The sequence below is a fragment of the Oncorhynchus kisutch genome, unplaced genomic scaffold (genome assembly GCF_002021735.2).
Source record: "Oncorhynchus kisutch isolate 150728-3 unplaced genomic scaffold, Okis_V2 scaffold2782, whole genome shotgun sequence".
NCBI classification, from domain to species: Eukaryota; Metazoa; Chordata; class Actinopteri; order Salmoniformes; family Salmonidae; genus Oncorhynchus; species Oncorhynchus kisutch.
The window spans coordinates 1-21,725 of record NW_022264727.1 but is presented as its reverse complement, the minus strand read 5'-3'; the positions used below and the strand labels follow the sequence as shown (position 1 = coordinate 21,725).

Sequence of the window (21,725 nt, the reverse complement as noted above, 5' to 3'; positions counted from 1 at the left end):
TAAGCACTAACCGCATGAGGTGTCAAATGAAATGATTTGCATCAGTCCACACTTTGCTTGGGTAAATAACAATATTTTCCCAGAATGTGTATTTTTTAAACCCCATAAACCGGGTTTACACAGGGTGCACTTGATTCATTGGATTGATATTATCAACAAACAAGACTCAAAACAAGACAATATGTAACAAACTTACTAAACTTGCACTTGTGTGAATAAACACACAAAAACAATGTTATAACCGCCTGTTACATTGTATATGCCTATAGGCCAATGCACTGTAACAGTTGCACTGCGGCTTCAATAGTATCCAATCCAATGGGGGCGGGTAGTTTCATTCATTTCCTTTTCACCCCATAATGACCCCTCATTCTTCTCCACGGACTGGACGCTAGGGAAGCAACAAGCTTGATTGAATCACATAGCCTATGCTACAATAACGAGACGGCTATTTGTCCGTTTTCCCGCAGAAGCAAGCCGTGCATTTGGTGAGTGAGATATTTAAGGCTACTTTCCTAAATTGAGATCCATGCTAAAAATATAAGCAATTTCGTGAACTCTGTCTGCTACACGCAGCTCAATGCAAGTGCATCCAGTGTGCGGTGTTTGTAAGGGAAGCCTGCTCAGTGTCCATGGCCTCCAAATGTAGCAAAACGTTTTGGGAAATGAAATAATTTTTTTATGTTTTGAAAATATTGTCTAGTGCATAGGCACCGGTTTCCTTATTCGGTTTTGTAGACAGTCAGAACGTTAAAAGTGAATCTGCAAACCAACGTCCAGCCTATTCCACTGATCAGCGAGCGAAATGGACGCTACGTAGATAAGACAAACGTGATGATCTATGGCAATTTAGATTTTCATATTGACGGTGGGGATGCCTTCTCTGAAATGAAGTTTATCAAGCACTCATCTCTTCATGGATTTTTTTATGCTGGGGAAAATCGATTTCGCGGACCCTGCCTGCCTTCTGGTCGTACAAGTGCCCGTAAACATACATCCATCACATATGTTCACACAGGGTGGGTAGCCTAAATGTGATTGCATGTACCATGTCATCGTGGATATACTTTTACAGGCTACATACATGTCGCTGGCCGGCTGGCCTGGCTGGTTGCATAGGTAGCCTACTTGTGAAACATTCTGTCCAAAGCATATTCTAGAATGTTCTGTTTTTGTTTCTTGTCTGTCCCATCAAAGTTACACAGTAACTGATTTATTAGTCCGAGGACAAAACTTTCAGCTCGTTTGTTTTCAACCAGTGAACGACGTACCGGTAGCCTGCAAGTGACATTTTTCACATCCTGTGCGCTTTGATAATGCATGTTCAGACAGTTCAACCCATTCCCTGTGTACTGGAACTCCCTATAGCCCAAAGCCACTGGTTTGAAGGAGCAGTACACACAGTACACCCATTGTGCTGAATAACGTTTGAGCCAGCAACTTCACAAAGAACTCCCCTAGAATAGAATAGAATAGAATAGGACAAGAGCTGAGTAGAGCATGAGTATAGAATACAAACAGTAGAATATCAAAATCTAATAGATTATAATCACTGTATTTTCCCCAAGAGTAGAATAGAATGAATACAGAAAAGAGTAGAATATATAAAACAAACAGTGTAAAATAGAATAGAAGGGAGCTTTAGGTGTTCCAACAGTAGCCTATAAACACATACCAGCACAATTATAGATACAGATACCAAGAAAACAAAACCGTTTTGATGCAGTTTAGGGTTTAGTTCTATTCCAGCTGACAGACAAAGACATTTTTGCAGATGTGTTACAGCAATGTGTATAGTTGGGCTGTAATGGCATGAGCTAAACTTCTCCTAGGCATCAATGTGTATAGTTGGGCTGTAATGGCATGAGCTAAACTTCTCCTAGGCATCAATGTGTATAGTTGGGCTGTAATGGCATGAGCTAAACTTCTCCTAGGCATCAATGTGTATAGTTGGGTTGTAATGGCATGAGCTAAACTTCTGCTAGGCATCAATGTGTATAGTTGGGCTGTAATGGCATGAGCTAAACTTCTCCTAGGCATCAATGTGTATAGTTGGGCTGTAATGGCATGAGCTAAACTGCTCCTAGGTATCAATGTGTATAGTTGGGCTGTAATGGCATGAGCTAAACTTCTCCTAGGCATCAATGTGTATATTTGGGCTGTAATGGCATGAGCTAAACTTCTCCTAGGCATCAATGTGGCTAATCTATAATTAGCAGCTTGCCATATTTTCTCATGGGAGGATGCACACACACACACACACACACACACACACACACACACACACACACACACACACACACACACACACACACACACACACACACACACACACACACACACACACACACACACACACACACACACACACACACACACACACACTGTTATTAGCTTCAGATAGAACTGAGAGAAGTCTCCAAAGGCTTGCAGTGGCATTCGTTGCCGTCTGTTGATTGGCAGATCAATGTGGCAGGCTTAAGTGCTCACCTTTTATTTAAAGTGCTGCAAGTGTGTGCTTAATGAATGATTATGTCTTTCTAGTCAAGTCCACTTCTGTGAATTATTTATTTACCTGGTGCTGTTATTGGGAATGTGTGGTCAGCAGCATCTAGAAGTACTGACTCTTACACAGTGTGTGGTCAGCAGCATCTAGAAGTACTGACTCTTACACAGTGTGTGGTCAGCAGCATCTAGAAGTACTGACTCTTACACAGTGTGTGGTCAGCAGCATCTAGAAGTACTGACTCTTACACAGTGTGTGGTCAGCAGCATCTAGAAGTACTGACTCTTACACAGTGTGTGGCAGTGACTAGAACCATTCTATGCAATGCTTTGGACATAAACCTTAATGAAATTAGTTGATGAAAATGGCATAACTAGTCTATAAAGACAGTCTTACAGGAATAGTTGACTCTTGTTAGTAGCTCAGTCCTATGATTGACAGGTCTGAGAAATGAAGAAGTGGATAGCCATGTCATATTAGATTACACTGTTCAGTGATGCTGTCCAGTGATATTGTCATGGCGATGTGTCGATCAAAGTCCTTCAGAGGCTTGGCAGCATCTTTCTCCCTCTATTTAATTGGAATGTGTGTGTGTGTGTGCGTGTGTGTGTGTGTGTGTGTCTCCACAAATACCTTTGTTTTGGCTTTTGTTATAACACCCAACGCCTCTTCACAGGGTGTTCACAGAGTGTGAGGATAGTCAATGTCCCTTGTCTGGTGTGCTACAAGGCTACAGTTGCTAGTTATTGTGCAGAAGGGAGGAAGTAACCAACAACAGTTTGACTGACTGTGATTTGGGTTATTGTTTCTGCTCATGTCATACCTTGTGTGATGTGTTATTATCCTCAAAATGTCCCCACATTTTATGTCTTAATTTGCATTAGAATAACTGGTTTGCATTTTCTATGTTGTTAGACTGTTTTTCAGCCACTTGAAATGCTATGTGAAGTGTCAGGTACTCAGAACTCCTGAACTGATCTTTTTGTTCCCTGTTCTTAGAATATTCTTCAAACTTAGGAGAATCTTGTGAGAACAGAAAGTCTGTGAGAACTGCTGCTTGGGGTTTTCTACCCTGTTTTCAACCCTGCTGACTGTAATGATAACAGTCAAGTACTTCAGATTCAGAACTGCCAGTTGAAGTTTTGTACCCTGTCTGTCCAGAGCTGTGGAGGGGAGATGACGGCCGTGTACAAAGACGACCAGGGTGACTGGATGACCGTCTGCCTCAAGTACCTCCTCTTCGTCTTTAATGTCCTCTTCTGGGTGAGTAGCACAAGCAAGCTACCCTGGATCTGTTTGTGCTGCAGTAGCCAACAACCATGGGAGTTGGTCATAGGAGTTTGCTATACATAACAAACAGATCTGGGATCAGGCTATAGCAAATTAGCAAGCCCTCCTGTTTGTCTTCAACTTTCTCTTCTGGGTGAGTAGCAATCTAGCTTGGTAAGATGGCCTGGTAAACTGGCCTGGTAAGATCTTTTTGTGTTGGGAAAGACTAAGTGAGTTGGCTTTACAGCACAAAACAGATCTGGGATCAGGCTGTATTAAACCTCTAGTACACAGAAACAATAGTTTTCTTCCAGTGACAGGTTCATAGTTGATTTATTTAAGAGGGGACTCAGGGAGAGAGTGAATTGGGTTAACGTTCACTAAGGCATGCACAGGGAAGAATGATATTTGACAGGTTTTTACATCAAAGTTAGACTTCTTGTGTGACTTCTTGTGTTGCTCTTTCTTAGCCGAGAGAGAGAGAGAATCAGAGAGAGAGTTAGGGTGAGGAACGAGAGGGAAAGAGTTACGGTGAGGAACGAGAGGGAGAGAGTTACGGTGAGGAACGAGAGGGAGAGAGTTACAGTGAGGAACGAGAGGGAGAGAGTTACGGTGAGGAACGAGAGGGAGAGAGTTACGGTGAGGAACGAGAGGGAGAGAGTTACGGTGAGGAACGAGAGGGAGAGAGTTACGGTGAGGAACGAGAGGGAGAGAGTTACGGTGAGGAACGAGAGGGAGAGAGTTACGGTGAGGAACGAGAGGGAGAGAGTTACGGTGAGGAACGAGAGGGAGAGAGTTACGGTGAGGAACGAGAGGGAGAGAGTTACAGAGTGAGGGAAAAGAGACACAGAGGGAGAGAAAAAGCATGACAGAGAAATGGAGTGGGAGATTACATTTAGGAGCGCAAAGAAATGGACTTGGCCCTGTGTACTCTAATATTTATGGCCTGTCGGTGTTGAACCGATGGGCTGTGGATCAAACCTGGCCCCTGGCAGCTGGTGTACGTTTAATGTTTAATAACACAGTTAACTATTAAAGCTATGTTCTGCTGGGCCTGAAAACAGTTGTTCTCTGTCTACAGAGTAAGGGATCAGATTCAAACAGGTTCTCTTTTATATCTCTCGCTTTACATTTCACACTAACCTAATGACTTCCCTTCAAACCCCACATTGCGTAACCGTAATGCCTCCCACTTTCCCCAACGGCCACAGCCCAGCCTCCCTGTTTCTCTATATTGTAACTCTGCACCCAAAGATACTACCTACTAATTAATACTCCAGAGTTGCCCATTCCTTTAAACTATTACTTTTTCCCATGGCATGGTGTTTTAGCACTACAGATGTCAGATCAGAATTTGAGCCAGTTTGCTACAGAAGGAAAATAATCCAATAATCCTGCAGCAACAGGACATGTGAGTTATTATGCGAATTATAATTAATGGAAATTTTTATAGGGGTTGATATATTTTCCATTGGAAATGACAAACGTCAGAAGCCTTTTTAAACCTAAAATACGCTTCATGTTTGACATTTCCTGCATTGCAGGGAAGTTCTGCAACAGGAGGATCACATTAAGATCCTACATCTGTAGCAGCAGTGCTTGTTGTTTGGGAGTAGGGGCTTGGCGTGTAAAGGAGGAGGAAAGGGATGGAAGGCTGAATAGGAGCAACTCTCCCTGGGATTTCCTGCACGTCCGAGTGTGTCATAGATGACAGAGATGGGGGAAACAGATTAATGGCATCGCCACGTCACCCCTCTGATGTGGCCACCATTGTTTATGGAAACAAATCACTCCACTCTGGCTCTGTTTGGCTCTCTCTCCTTTTTTGTCACTCTGCTCTCTTCCTTTCTCTCTCTCTTTTTCTCTTCCTTTCTCTCTCGCTTTTTCTCTTCTTTCTCTCTCTTTTTTCTTCTTTCTCTCTCTTTCTATTCCTTTCTTCTCTCTCTTCTTTCTCTTCTCTTTCTCTCCTTTCTATTCTTTCCTCTCTCTTCTTCTTTCTCTCTCCTTTCTATTCCTTTCTCTCTCTCTTTCTATTCCTTTCTCTCTCTCTTTCTATTCCTTTCTCTCTCTTTCTATCCTTTCTTTCTCTCTCTCTTCTATTCCTTTCTCTCTCTCTTTCTATTCCTTTCTCTCTCTTTCTATTCCTTTCTCTCTCTCTTTCTATTCCTTCTCTCTCTTCTATCCTTCTCTCTCTTCTATTCCTTTCTCTCTCTCTTTCTATTCCTTTCTCTCTCTTTCTATTCCTTTCTCTCTCTCTTCTATTCCTTTCTTTCTCTCTCTCTTTCTATTCCTTTCTCTCTCTCTTTCTATTCCTTTCTCTCTCCTCTTTCTATTCCTTTCTCTCTCTTTCTATTCCTTTCTTCTCTCTCTCTTTCTATTCCTTTCTCTCTCTTTCTATTCCTTTCTTTCTCTCTCTCTTTCTATTCCTTTCTCTCTCTCTTTCTATTCCTTCTCTCTCTCTTTCTATTCCTTTCTCTCTCTTTCTATTCCTTTCTTTCTCTCTCTCTTTCTATTCCTTTCTCTCTCTCTTTCTATTCCTTTCTCTCTCTCTTTCTATTCCTTTCTTTCTCTCTCTCTTTCTATTCCTTTCTCTCTCTCTTCTATCCTTTCTCTCTCTTTCTATTCCTTTCTCTCTCTCTCTTTCTATTCCTTTCTCTCTCTCTTTCCATTCCTTTCTCTCTCTCTTTCTATTCCTTTCTCTCTCCTTTTCTCTTCCTTCCTTTTTTTTCTCTCACTGTTTTTGTGCATATCCCCTTCCTCCCCCGACTCACTTTATTGACACTGCGTTCTCTCTCTCTCTCTCTCTCTCTCTCTCTCTCTCTCTCTCTCTCTCTCTCTCGCTCTCTCTCTCTCTCTGTCATCCTCCTCTTTGTTTTTCTGTCTCTCTTTCTCCCTCTTTGTTTTTCTGTCTCTCTTTCTCCCTCTCTTGGTCTTTGTTTGTCTCCCCTTTCCCTCTCTGACTCACTTGTTGGCAGCCAGCACTCTCCCCCCTCACACCCCTCCTGTCACTGTTCCTACTCTCTCTCTCTCTCGCTCTCTCTTCCTTAATTCAACTGAATTCAATTAGATTGGCATGAAACATTTAAAGTCAAAACAAACATATGGGAACACATGACCTCAACCTGTCTCTCTCCTCAGGTTGGTGGAGCGGCGGTGATGGGCGTGGGCATCTGGACCCTGATAGACAAGAGTGATTACCTGAGCCTGCTGGCCTCCAGCACCTTCGCCGTGTCTGCCTATATCCTCATCCTGGCCGGGGCCCTGGTCATGGTCACGGGCTTCCTGGGCTGCTGCGCCGTCATCAGGGAGCAGAGGAGCTGCCTGTCCACGGTGAGGGAGCCCTCCTTGGGCAGGGTGACTACTCTAGGCCCCAGGCTTTCTGGATGTCTGGAATGCCCCTGGGTCTTCTAAATGTTTATGTTGATTAAAGGGATAGTTTTCACATATTACAACATTAGTTAGATGCATTATATTGAAAGTAGTGTATGGCTCATAGATAACTTTCAGGGTAAGATACTAACTAATGCTGTAGTTTGTGTGCGATATCTCTTTAATGGCAGTGTTGGTGTTTGCATAAGAAAGGGGCTGGTTATATACTGTAGGTGAAATGAGAGCACACAATGAAACAAGGAGAATGGAGCTATCTGCACTCTGTTCTCCTTAAGGGAATGTTCATTTAGAACATCCGTTTAGCTTGTTCCAATTCAAACTCACCTTGGTTGCATTCATCACTTTTGGGTACATTGTATACTTTCCTTTACCCCAGATACCGGTTTCCTTTGAAACGTCACTGTACATGACGCTCCTTCACTGCACCCCTGCTCTCACAACTCCACTTGTGTCTTTCTCTTGCGCGTGTGCTTGCGAGCGTGTGTGTGTGTGTGTGTGTGTGTGTGTGTGTGTGTACGCTGGGAGCTGACAAATGAGCTGACAATACTGTCCTCATTGTTTTTAAAGAGACAGGCCAGGCAGGAGAGGAACAGGCCGGAGGTGAGCCACTAACTCTGCTACTGCAGCAGGATTGGTTATAGTCAGGCATTAGTAGTCATACATGAAACTGATGGAGGGGGGAGAGGGGGCTTTGGATGGTGGAGAGCAGTGGTATAAAGTACTTAAGTAAAAATACTTTAAAGTACTACTTAAGTAGTTTCTTGGGGTATCTATACTGTACTCTTTATATTTGACAACTACATTCCAAAATAAAATAATGTACTTTTTTACTTCCTTACATTTTCCCTGACATCCTAAAATACTTTTAAATGCTTAGCAGGACAGGAAAACGGTCCAATTCACACACGTATCAAGAGAACATCCCTGGTCATCCTACTGCCTCTAATCTGGGGGACTCACTAAACAGAGAACATCCCTGGTCATCCTACTGCCTCTAATCTGGGGGACTCACTAAACAGAGAACATCCCTGGTCATCCTACTGCCTCTAATCTGGGGGACTCACTAAACAGAGAACATCCCTGGTCATCCTACTGCCTCTAATCTGGGGGACTCACTAAACAGAGAACATCCCTGGTCATCCTACTGCCTCTAATCTGGGGGACTCACTAAACAGAGAACATCCCTGGTCATCCTACTGCCTCTAATCTGGGGGACTCACTAAACAGAGAACATCCCTGGTCATCCTACTGCCTCTAATCTGGGGGACTCACTAAACAGAGAACATCCCTGGTCATCCTACTGCCTCTAATCTGGGGGACTCACTAAACAGAGAACATCCCTGGTCATCCTACTGCCTCTAATCTGGGGGACTCACTAAACAGAGAACATCCCTGGTCATCCTACTGCCTCTAATCTGGGGGACTCACTAAACAGAGAACATCCCTGGTCATCCTACTGCCTCTAATCTGGGGGACTCACTAAACACACATGCTTCATTTGTAAATTGTGTCTGAGTGCTGGAGTGTGCCCCTGGCTATTCGTAAATTAAAAATAACTAGAAAATGGTGCCGTCTGGTTTGCTGCCTGGTTTGCTTAATATAAGGAATTTGAAATTATTTATACATTTACTTTTGATACGTAAGCATGTTTAAAACTAAATACTTTTAGACTTTTACTCAAGTAGTATTTTACTGGGTGACTTTCACTTTTACTTGAGTCATTTTCTATTAAGCTATCATTACATTTACTCAAGTATGAGAAATGAGTACTTTTACCAACACTGGTGGAGGGTGTGTTTTGGTTGTGGGGTTAGTGTGAATGTGTGTTTAAAGGAGAGGCTTGAGTGAAGAGTTGGTGTTCATCAAATCACTATGGCTGTGGGGTTGTATGAAAGAGAGATGTGTGTGTGTTGTGTGTCTGTGTGTGTTTGTGTAGAATACAATATAATTCAATGTTATTGCCAATCAACAATGGCTGTTAGGAATTAGCTTTAGTCTGGTGTGTAATAATACACCTCCCACCTTCCTCCATCTGCCATAACCAATATTCTGACATTACCACACACACACTGTGTTTGTTGATGATGTGTGTGTGCTTGTGCGTGTGGCTATGCGGGTGCACGTGTGTGTGTCGTGTCATGACGTGGCCCTCTTTGGGTATAGTGAGTGCCTTCCCCCTCTCTCCCTCTTACACCCAGGTTCTGTTATCTCAGGTTGTACATTCCTAGAGGAGACTCTCCTCATGGCCAGGCAGTATAGAGAGAGAGAGTTTCACAGTAGAACAAAGGAACTTCTTCTACATCACAGAACTGAACAAAATCCATGTTTTGGAGAATGTGGAAACGGTCAGTGGAGAATCCAGGTACGACCGGTCCATTTTGTTTTATGATTGTGACCTCGAGAAAGACAATACAGCGACATTACCATAACTCTGTTTATACAGTAGCCTCCGTTCTGAGGTTTGCATCTAATTATTGTATAAAATGAATGAGTAAAGATGAAACTATTTGTGAAGTGGTGTAATGTGATTTTAAACCTTTAATGTGAGAGAATTGTATTTCTGTTTAAAGTTTCAGTAAGTCATTGGCCCGCCCCCATGAGCACAGACATCGATCTGGCGTCATGGGACAGCTTTTCCACAGTTCTGAATAAAACCCCCACCTGGAGAAATCCTCTTTAGACCATGCCTACCTCGGTCAGCTGAGGGAGCTAAGGTTTGAGTAGAGACCAGAAAAACCTCAGGACAAGCTACGGTTGTAATGGTTGCTGAATTCTTAACTATACCACGTGGTTAAATCAATACCAACAGAATAAGAGCAACTCTTCAATACTAATTACTAGTCTGCAGCTAGGAATTATGTACCATTGAATGCGAAGACCGACAACCGCCAAAACATCTATTCTATAAGAACATTTCTGAATGGAACTCTGAAGCATCCATTCTAACCACGAAGACTCCAGGGACGCAAAGAGAAGTTCAGATGAACTTTCCAACAGAAAGACGGACGATTCCAACAGAGATCATGACGACACACTGAGCGTAAATATATATACTGATTGCAATTATTCCCGAATGAGTGAGCGTTCATGTGCAAAGGATTAGCATTTCAATTATTATAATTATCAACTGTGTAGTGTCTTCTGTCTTTTGCGCCCTTCTCAGTCCCTTTGTCTACCAAACCGTCATATCGGTTTAGCCCACTAGGGCACATCCTCTATCATTTCCTTGTAACCATATCTACTTTTGTTTGTTTGTTATGCATTTCTGTGATTATTTAGTTAGTAAATAAATGATTAAGACAATTGGTGTATGGATGACTCATAGTGAAGACTGGATTCGTGCAGATAGCCAACAGCTTACGGCGTTTGGAATGAGGCTAACGTGAGGTAAAGAACAATTCATTAATTAGAATACTAATTGATCAGATATTAAAATATCTGAAAAGTTATATTAGAAAAATTATAACTTTGTAATCTGAAGATTTTCCTTGGTGCCCTGACTTCCTAGTTAATTACATTTACATGATTAGTTTAATCACGTAATAATAATTACAGAGAATTGATTTGATAAAATAACAGTCTTCAATTTAATGATGCCAAAGACACGACAGTAGCCTGCAAGGTAAAGAGGAAATGGCTGCTTTAACTCTGTTATAGACTATGGTCTCCTAAATGAAGGCTCCCCTGCATCTGTGTGTGTGTTTGTGTGATAAACAATGGTTTTGGCATAGCTTTGTTTTTACTCACCTCCACGCGTCACATCAGCGCCAGGCTGGGAATGAGCATCTGTCTCCTGGTGATGGCCTTGAGCGCCACGCTGCACGCCAAACGCTTTGTGTCCCGCCTCTACAACAGATGTGCCTAATTAGCCTTGGTGTGTGTGTGTGTGTGTACGTGTGTGAATGTGTGTGTGTGTGTATGTGTGTGGGTGAAACATTCTCACCATTTACATACTCTGCTGTTAAATCCAAACAGTGTTACATCACAATGATACAGAAGAAGATTTTACACAGCAGATAATGGTTGGTTGGAACCGCCTATCCCCCAGCCACCCCCATTTCTCATTGATAAAATACACATATTGATATCTTCCAGACTAATTGGCTAATAAGGTGCTAATAAGGCCACTGAGACTTGTGTGATGTCCTTTCTTCTCCAGTAGCATACTAATGATGGTTTTGTTTTAACAAAGTGGTTTTCTATTAATGTTGCCTTCTGTGGCAACGATTTCTATGAAACATCCACAGTAGATTCATTTATAGCACCGTAGTTATATCACCCCGTAACATAGACTTTATAAGCATTGCTGGAAAAAAGTCCATAACAGCTCATAGCTCCTTTTAGGAATGTGTTGGATGGACATTGGTGGTACAATGCATTATAACACTTGATTCATTCATAATGGCTGATGATCCATATGAGTGAATAAAAATGTATGTATGCCTCCAGTGCATCATATATAACTCATTATTGAAAGGTAGTTTAAATGAGTTATTATTATTATTATTAATTGTCCAGAAGTGACTCAAAGAAAGTCTGTCTCCCATGAAGCCTGTGTTTCAGCTCTATATCAACATAATCATACTGTAGCTCATCCCTGGATCAAAGCTTTTTGATTCTGTCAATATTGCTGTTGTTCCACTGAACGAAGTACTGAATGTACTGGTTTGGAGGTGTTGTAGGGTTCTTTACTATTAGTTTAGAGGTGTTGTAGGGTTCTTTACTATTAGTTTAGAGGTGTTGTAGGGTTCTTTACTATTAGTTTAGAGGTGTTGTAGGGTTCTTTACTATTAGTTTAGAGGTGTTGTAGGGTTCTTTACTATTAGTTTAGAGGTGTTGTAGGGTTCTTTACTATTAGTTTAGAGGTGTTGTAGGGTTCTTTACTATTAGTTTAGAGATGTTGCAGGGTTATTTACTATTAGTTTAGAGGTGTTGTAGGGTTCTTTACTATTAGTTTAGAGGTGTTGTAGGGTTCTTTACTATTAGTTTAGAGGTGTTGTAGGGTTCTTTACTATTAGTTTAGAGGTGTTGCAGGGTTATTTACTATTAGTTTAGAGGTGTTGCAGGGTTCTTTACTATTAGTTTAGAGGTGTTGTAGGGTTCTTTACTATTAGTTTAGAGGTGTTGTAGGGTTATTTACTATTAGTTTAGAGGTGTTGTAGGGTTCTTTACTATTAGTTTAGAGGTGTTGTAGGGTTCTTTACTATTAGTTTAGAGGTGTTGTAGGGTTATTTACTATTAGTTTAGAGGTGTTGTAGGGTTCTTTACTATTAGTTTAGAGGTGTTGTAGGGTTATTTACTATTAGTTAGAGGTGTTGTAGGGTTCTTTACTATTAGTTTAGAGGTGTTGTAGGGTTCTTTACTATTAGTTTAGAGGTGTTGTAGGGTTCTTTACTATTAGTTTAGAGGTGTTGTAGGGTTATTTACTATTAGTTTAGAGGTGTTGTAGGGTTATTTACTATTAGTTTAGAGGTGTTGTAGGGTTATTTACTATTAGTTTAGAGGTGTTGTAGGGTTCTTTACTATTAGTTTAGAGGTGTTGTAGGGTTCTTTACTATTAGTTTAGAGGTGTTGTAGGGTTCTTTACTATTAGTTTAGAGGTGTTGCAGGGTTCTTTACTGAGGACTGGTTGGAGGTGTTGTAGGGTTCTTTACTATTAGTTTAGAGGTGTTGTAGGGTTCTTTACTATTAGTTTAGAGGTGTTGTAGGGTTATTTACTATTAGTTTAGAGGTGTTGTAGGGTTCTTTACTATTAGTTTAGAGGTGTTGTAGGGTTCTTACTATTAGTTTAGAGGTGTTGTAGGGTTCTTTACTATTAGTTTAGAGGTGTTGTAGGGTTCTTTACTATTAGTTTAGAGGTGTTGTAGGGTTCTTTACTATTAGTTTAGAGGTGTTGTAGGGTTCTTTACTATTAGTTTAGAGGTGTTGTAGGGTTCTTTACTATTAGTTAGAGGTGTTGTAGGGTTCTTTATTAGAGGTGTTGTAGGGTTATTTACTATTAGTTTAGAGGTGTTGTAGGGTTCTTTACTATTAGTTTAGAGGTGTTGTAGGGTTATTTACTATTAGTTTAGAGGTGTTGTAGGGTTCTTTACTATTAGTTTAGAGGTGTTGTAGGGTTCTTTACTATTAGTTTAGAGGTGTTGTAGGGTTCTTTACTATTAGTTTAGAGGTTTGTAGGGTTCTTTACTGAGGACTGGTTTGGAGGTGTTGTAGGGTTCTTTACTATTAGTTTAGAGGTGTTGTAGGGTTCTTTACTATTAGTTTAGAGGTGTTGTAGGGTTCTTTACTATTAGTTTAGAGGTGTTGTAGGGTTCTTTACTATTAGTTTAGAGGTGTTGTAGGGTTCTTTACTATTAGTTTAGAGGTGTTTGCAGGGTTATTTACTATTAGTTTAGAGGTGTTGTAGGGTTATTTACTATTAGTTTAGAGGTGTGCAGGGTTCTTTACTATTAGTTTAGAGGTTGTTGTAGGGTTCTTTACTATTAGTTTTAGAGGTGTTGTAGGGTTCTTTACTATTAGTTTAGAGGTTGTGTGGGTTCTTTACTATTAGTTTAGAGGTGTTTGCAGGGTTCTTTACTATTCGTTTAGAGGTGTGCAGGGTTCTTTACTATTAGTTTAGAGGTGTGTAGGGTCTTCTTTACTATTAGTTAGAGGTGTTGTAGGGTTCTTTACTATTAGTTTTAGAGGTGTTGTAGGGTTCTTTACTATAGTTTAGAGGTGTTGTAGGGTTCTTTTACTATTAGTTTAGAGGTGTTGTAGGGTTCTTTACTATTAGTTTAGAGGTGTTTGTAGGGTTCTTTACTATTAGTTTAGAGGTGTTTTTAGGTTCTTTACTATTAGTTTAGAGGTGTTGTAGGGTTCTTTACTATTAGTTTAGAGGTGTGTTGTAGGGTTCTTTACTATTAGTTTAGAGGGTGTGTAGGGTTCTTTACTATTAGTTTAGAGGTGTTGTAGGGTTCTTTACTATTAGTTTAGAGGTGTTGTGGGTTCTTTACATTAGTTTAGAGGCTGTTGCTAGTCGCGGTTCTTTACTATTAGTTTAGAGGTGTAGGGTTCACTTTACTATTAGTTAGAGTGTGTAGGGTTCTTTACTATTAGTTTAGAGATGTTGCGGGTTCTTTATTATTCGTTTAGAGGTGTTGTAGGGTTCTTTACTATTAGTTTAGAGGTGTTGTAGGGTTCTTTACTATTAGTTTAGAGGTGTTGTAGGGTTCTTTATATTAGTTTAGAGGTGTGTAGGGTTCTTTACTATTAGTTTAGAGGTGTTGTAGGGTTCTTTACTATTAGTTTAGAGGTGTGTAGGGTTCTTTACTATTAGTTTAGAGGTGTTGTAGGTGTTCTCTTACTATTAGTTTAGAGGTGTTGTAGGGTTATTTACTATTAGTTTAGAGGTGTTGTAGGGTTCTTACTGAGGACTGGTTTGGAGTTGTTGTAGGGTTCTTTACTATAGTTTAGAGGTGTTGTAGGGTCTTTACTATTAGTTAGAGGTGTTTTGTAGGGTTCTTTACTATTAGTTTAGAGGTGTTGCAGGGTTATTTACTATTAGTTTAGAGGTGTTGTAGGGTTATTTACTATTAGTTTAGAGATGTTGCAGGGTTATTTACTATTAGTTTAGAGGTGTTGTAGGGTTCTTTACTATTAGTTTAGAGGTGTTGTAGGGTTCTTACTATTAGTTTAGAGGTGTTGTAGGGTTCTTTACTATTAGTTTAGAGGTGTTGTAGGGTTATTTACTATTAGTTTAGAGGTGTTGTAGGGTTCTTTACTGAGGACTGGTGTGGAGGTGTTGTAGGGTTCTTTACTATTAGTTTAGAGGTGTTGTAGGGTTCTTTACTGAGGACTGGTTTGGAGGTGTTGTAGGGTTCTTTACTATAGTTTAGAGGTGTTGCAGGGTTCTTACTATTAGTTTAGAGGTGTTGTAGGGTTCTTTACTATAGTTTAGAGGTGTTAGTAGGGGTTCTTGACTATTAGTTTATGAGGTGTTGTAGGGTTCTTTACTATTAGTTTAGAGGTGTTGTAGGGTTCTTTACTATAGTTTAGAGGTGTTGTAGGGTTCTTTACTATTAGTTTAGAGGTGTTGTAGGGTTTCTTTACTATTAGTTTCGAGGGTGTTGTAGGGTTCTTTACTATTAGTTTAGAGGTGTTGTAGGGTTCTTTACTATTAGTTTAGAGGTGTTGTAGGGTTCTTTACTATTAAGTTTAGAGGTGTTGTAGGGTTTTCTTTCCTATTAGTTTAGAGGTGTTGAGGGTTCTTTACTATTAGTTAGAGGTGTTGTAGGGTTATTTACTATTAGTTTAGAGGTGTTGTAGGGTTTTCTTTACTATTAGTTTAGAGGGTGTTGTAGGGTTCTTTACTGAGGACTGGTTTGGAGGTGTTGTAGGGTTCTTGTACTATTAGTTAGAGGTGGTTTGTAGGGTTCTTTACTATTAGTTTAGAGGTGTTGTAGGGTTCTTTACTATTAGTTTTAGAGGTGTTGTAGGTTCTTTACTATTAGTTTAGAGGTGTTGTAGGGTTATTTACTATTAGTTTAGAGGTGTTGTAGGGTTCTTTACTATAGTTTAGAGGTGTTGTAGGGTTTTACTATTAGTTTAGAGGTGTTGTAGGGTCTTTACTATTAGTTTAGAGGTGTTGTAGGGTTCTTTACTATTAGTTTAGAGGTGTTGTAGGGTTCTTTACTATTAGTTTAGAGGTGTTGTAGGGTTCTTTACTATTAGTTTAGAGGTGTTGTAGGGTTCTTTACTGAGGACTGGTTTGGAGGTGTTGTAGGGTTCTTTACTATTAGTTTAGAGGTGTTGCAGGGTTCTTTACTATTAGTTTAGAGGTGTTGTAGGGTTCTTTACTATTAGTTTAGAGGTGTTGTAGGGTTCTTTACTATTAGTTTAGAGGTGTTGTAGGGTTCTTTACTATTAGTTTAGAGGTGTTGTAGGGTTCTTTACTATTAGTTTAGAGGTGTTGTAGGGTTCTTTACTATTAGTTTAGAGGTGTTGCAGGGTTCTTTACTATTAGTTTAGAGGTGTTTGTAGGGTTATTTACTATTAGTTTAGAGGTGTTGTAGGGTTCTTTACTATTAGTTTAGAGGTGTTGTAGGGTTCTTTACTGAGGACTGGTTTGGAGGTGTTGTAGGGTTCTTTACTATTAGTTTAGAGGTGTTGTAGGGTTCTTTACTATTAGTTTAGAGGTGTTGTAGGGTTCTTTACTATTAGTTTAGAGGTGTTGTAGGGTTCTTTACTATTAGTTTAGAGGTGTTGTAGGGTTCTTTACTATTAGTTTAGAGGTGTTGTAGGGTTCTTTACTATTAGTTTAGAGGTGTTGTAGGGTTCTTTACTATTAGTTTAGAGGTGTTGTAGGGTTCTTTACTATTAGTTTAGAGGTGTTGTAGGGTTCTTTACTATTAGTTTAGAGGTGTTGTAGGGTTATTTACTATTAGTTTAGAGGTGTTGTAGGGTTCTTTACTATTAGTTTAGAGGTGTTGTAGGGTTCTTTACTATTAGTTTAGAGGTGTTGCAGGGTTATTTACTATTAGTTTAGAGGTGTTGTAGGGTTCTTTACTGAGGACTGGTTTGGAGGTGTTGTAGGGTTCTTTACTATTAGTTTAGAGGTGTTGTAGGGTTCTTTACTATTAGTTTAGAGGTGTTGTAGGGTTCTTTACTATTAGTTTAGAGGTGTTGTAGGGTTCTTTACTATTAGTTTAGAGGTGTTGTAGGGTTCTTTACTATTAGTTTAGAGGTGTTGCAGGGTTATTTACTATTAGTTTAGAGATGTTGTAGGGTTCTTTACTATTAGTTTAGAGGTGTTGTAGGGTTCTTTACTATTAGTTTAGAGGTGTTGTAGGGTTCTTTACTATTAGTTTAGAGATGTTGTAGGGTTCTTTACTATTAGTTTAGAGGTGTTGTAGGGTTCTTTACTATTAGTTTAGAGGTGTTGCAGGGTTATTTACTGAGGACTGGTTTGGAGATGTTGCAGGGTTATTTACTGAGGACTGGTTTGGAGATGTTGCAGGGTTATTTACTGAGGACTGGTTTGGAGGTGTGCAGGGTTATTTACTGAGGACTGGTTTGGAGATGTTGCAGGGTTATTTACTGAGGACTGGTTTGGAGGTGTTGTAGGGTTATTTACTATTAGTTTAGAGGTGTTGCAGGGTTATTTACTGAGGACTGGTTTGGAGATGTTGCAGGGTTATTTACTGAGGACTGGTTTGGAGATGTTGCAGGGTTATTTACTGAGGACTGGTTTGGAGGTGTTGCAGGGTTATTTACTGAGGACTGGTTTGGAGATGTTGCAGGGTTATTTACTGAGGACTGGTTTGGAGGTGTTGCAGGGTTATTTACTGAGGACTGGTTTGGAGATGTTGCAGGGTTATTTACTGAGGACTGGTTTGGAGGTGTTGCAGGGTTATTTACTGAGGACTGGTTTGGAGATGTTGCAGGGTTATTTACTGAGGACTGGTTTGGAGATGTTGCAGGGTTATTTACTGAGGACTGGTTTGGAGGTGTTGCAGGGTTATTTACTGAGGACTGGTTTGGAGGTGTTGCAGGGTTATTTACTGAGGACTGGTTTGGAGGTGTTGCAGGGTTATTTACTGAGGACTGGCTTGGAGGTGTTGCAGGGTTTGTGGTGTTCTGTTCATTGTTGTTCCCTCATGAGATAGTGGTGTTTTATGTCTCTCTTAGTTCTCAGTACATTTAGCTGTCTGCGGCGGAAATCAAAACCTCTCTCTCGCTTTTATTTTTCTCTCTCTCTTGCTCTCTCTCTCTCTCTCAAATATGAAATGTATCCCCCCCTCTACACTGTTCGCTCCCTATTCCCCCTCTCTTTCTCTGCTAGGAGATATATGACAGACATCTCACACCCCAAAATCAATTTCCTCCTCATTCTGCATAGTCTGTCATATTGCTCTCTATTCCTCAGTCTTTTTTCATTTCTCTGTCAGCTTTTGGGATGTGAGTGACAATACAAAGACACTTGATGGATGTTTTATATCTGCATTGTCACAATAACTGAGTGATTTGGGTAGGAGTCTGAGAGTGAGTGTTGGTAAAGATGTTAGTGAGACTGTTCCAACAGAGACATGCAGTTAATGCTGCATTTTGTCTTATATTCAAGAGAGAGTTTTGCCTGTAAAGTGTTGAACTGAACTGTGTTAAGACTGATCTCTCTGTCTCTGTCTCTCTCTGTCTCTCTCTGTCTCTCTGTCTCTGTCCTCTTCTGTCTCTCTGTCTCTGTCTCTCTCTGTCTCTCTGTCTCTGTCTCTCTCTCTCTCCAGTATTTCTGCTGTCTGTTATTGATCTTTCTCTAGAGCTGGTGGCAGGAGTCCTGGCCTACGTGTATTACCAGAGGGTGAGTGACTCCTTCTCCACCTTCATCTTTTATCCTCTTGTTTACCCCCCCCCCCCTGTATTTGTTTTCTTTTTAAATACTGATCTATTCATTGAGTCTGGAGTGCAGTTCTGGGACTATCTCCATTGCATTTGAGTGGCCATGTGTGTGCATGCTTACCTGGTGTGTGTATGATACCTGTGTAAAGACCATGTATCTGGAGCCCTGATCTCCAGACAGAGCTCAAACCCTGAGCCCTGATCTCCAGACAGAGCACAACCCTGAGCCCTGATCTCCAGACAGACTCAACCCTGAGCCTTGTTCTCCAGACAGAGCTCAACCCTGAGCCCTGATCTCCAGACAGAGCTCAACCTGAGCCTGATCTCCAGACAGAGCTCAACCCTGAGCCCTGATCTCCAGGACAGAGCTCAACCTGAGCCCTGTTCTCCAGACAGAGCTCAACCCTGAGCCCTGATCTCCAGACAGAGCTCAACCCTGAGCTCTGATCTCCAGACAGAGCTCAACCCTGAGCCCTGATCTCCAGACAGAGCACAACCCTGAGCCCTGATCTCCAGACAGACCTCAACTCTGAGCCCTGATCTCCAGACAGACCTCAACCCTGAGCCCTCTTCTCCAGACAGAGCTCAACCCTGAGCCCTGATCTCCAGACAGAGCACAACCCTGAGCCCTGATCTCCAGACAGACCTCAACTCTGAGCCCTGATCTCCAGACAGACCTCAACCCTGAGCCCTCTTCTCCAGACAGAGCTCAACCCTGAGCCCTGATCTCCAGACAGAGCTCAACCCTGAGCCCTGATCTCCAGACAGAGCTCAACCCTGAGCCCTGATCTCCAGACAGAGCTCAACCCTGAGCCCTGATCTCCAGACAGAGCTCAATACTGAGCCCTGATCTCAACCCTGAGCCCTGATCTCAACCCTGAGCCCTGATGTCAACCCTGAGCCCTGATCTCAACACTGAGCCCTGATCTCAACCCTGAGCCCTGATCTCCAGACAGAGCACAATCCTGAGCCCTGATCTCAACACTGAGCCCTGATCTCAACCCTGAGCCCTGATCTCCAGACAGAGCTCAATCCTGAGCCCTGATCTCAACCCTGAGCCCTGATCTCAATCCTGAGCCCTGATCACACAAGCAAGGCAACCCCACTTCACTCTCCTCTGCCACTCTAACTGAGGTGTTCCTCTCTCTCTCTCTCTCTCTCTCTCTCTCTCTCGTCTCTCTCTGTCTCTCTCTCCCTCTTCTCTCTCTCTCTTCTCTCTCTCTCTCTCTCTCTGTCTCTCTCGTCTCTCTCTCTCTCTCTCTCTCTCTCTCTCTCTCTCTCTCTCTCTCTCTCTCTCTCTCTCCTCTCTCTCTCTCTCTCACCCTCTCCCCCTTCCCTCCATCCCCTAGCTCAGTGAGGAGCTGAAGCAGCACCTGAATGAGACCATGACAGAGAACTACGCCCAGCCAGGGAAAGAGGCCATCACCCTGGCCGTGGACAGACTACAGCAGGATGTAGGGACTCAATCTCCCATTAGCCTTTGCTTAGTTTTTCTTGAAGGGACAGGGAGCACCAGTGGTAAAGCTGGTTGATACTAGTTATGGTACATAGTTGTTACACTCAACTGATAAAACTGCTGTGGACACACACACACACACACACACACACACACACACACACACACACACACACACACACACACACACACACACACACACACACACACACACACACACACACACACACACACACACGCAATCATCCCTGTTCACCTTGAAGCATGTGAGGTTCAATGTTACTCATATGCGAGGTCACATCCACTATATGGGTACAGTATGATGCAAGATGTCCATGCAGTCTGTAATACGTATTTATGACTACTTGGTTTACAAATGTTTTTGTGATGTGTATTTTTTCTGCCTTTTCATTATGTTGTTGATGATTTGAATTAGATGTGATGGTTTTCAGACATCAACTAAGTGGAGCTAATGATAAACACAATTCCACTTTTCTTCTGTGGTCAGTTCAAGTGCTGTGGCAGCAACAACTCATTTGATTGGCTGCATAGTGTGTACATGACCTCGGCTGTGTCGGAGGGCAGGGTGGTCCCGGACAGCTGCTGTAAGACCATCACACCCTCTGTGGCCGCAGAGACCACCCCTCCAACATCTACAAGACTGAGGTGGTGGGACCATTGGAAAATCATCATTCAACAGCACAAATATGTGCCAAATGGGTTCCAGCAGACTTTAGGGTGTCATAACTGGACTCTCCACAGTAAAAATGTGTTATGTTGTCATTCTATTCATAGCGATGACAGCATCTAACCATTTGTTCATATGTTCATATTTTATTTATTCAAGTTGGATCCTAAATATTCCTTCAAATAAATCTTTTTAAAAATGAATGAATCTCGACATGGAACAATTGATCAATATTTCAGGACCAGATGGTTGTATTGGCATCAAATGATTTCTAATGTCTGAAATGGAGACAGACAGATGACATGCCCTCAGAGCTAAACTGTCTCCTTTCTATCTGTCAATGAAACTGAAACAGTCAAATACTCTGGTTGGAAAGTCACTTTAGCCAAGAACTTTTCTCTACTTGACAGGCTTCTGATCAGTAAGGGCTGAGAGCGTAAGAGAATATTCATATCAAATTTGAGATGCTCCTTTCGCTTTATCTGTGACAAGCAGGAGAAGTCTGTGCTTGTTTCTCTCTTTCACACACACACACGTCTCGCTCCTTGGTTCCCGCGATCATCATTCCACTTGTCAATGTCACTCCAGTCAGAGGAGTGCAACTTTGATAAATCTCTTATAATTAAACAAAGTTTATATGGGTGGACCTGAAATATTACTGTGCATTTAGGAGTCAGCTGTGGTTGACAGCTCCCCACACACTCGGAAAACACTTGGGTGAAAAGTGCTCGTCAATGTTTTTCACTTGCTAGGAAGCGAGATGTTTCTGAAAATGTCCTCAGAACTGTGACTCCACAACATGGCTTGAAACAAAACCACGGGTCAAACTCTTTGGTATAAAACAGTATGACACTGGATGTACGGAGGTGACTGCAATGGATGGGTACGGGCACTCCATCCAGCCATTGGCCCTCAATGCCCCACACCCCAATCGTGGGTGGGTGGGGTTGTGTGTGTGGGTGTGGGTGTGGTGTGTGGTGTGGAGAGAAGAGCCTCCTGGAGGAGAGGCCCTAATAAATCCCACTGTTCTCTCTACTTCTCTC

The 21,725-nt window shown here is 41.6% G+C and overlaps 1 protein-coding gene across 1 annotated transcript; it reads left to right on the top strand.

Moving 5' to 3' along the window:
• Positions 1-366: 366 nt before the first annotated feature.
• LOC109878243 (tetraspanin-11) lies at positions 367-20,663 on the top strand (the record flags this gene model as incomplete). The annotated part of the gene is given in 8 exon segments (XM_031819885.1): positions 367-488; positions 3,668-3,769; positions 6,914-7,105; positions 18,427-18,454; positions 18,457-18,500; positions 19,888-19,992; positions 20,503-20,608; positions 20,611-20,663. Coding segments are annotated over 7 exon segments (615 nt in total), but the record flags the coding sequence as incomplete, so codon positions are not given.
• Positions 20,664-21,725: the final 1,062 nt, after the last annotated feature.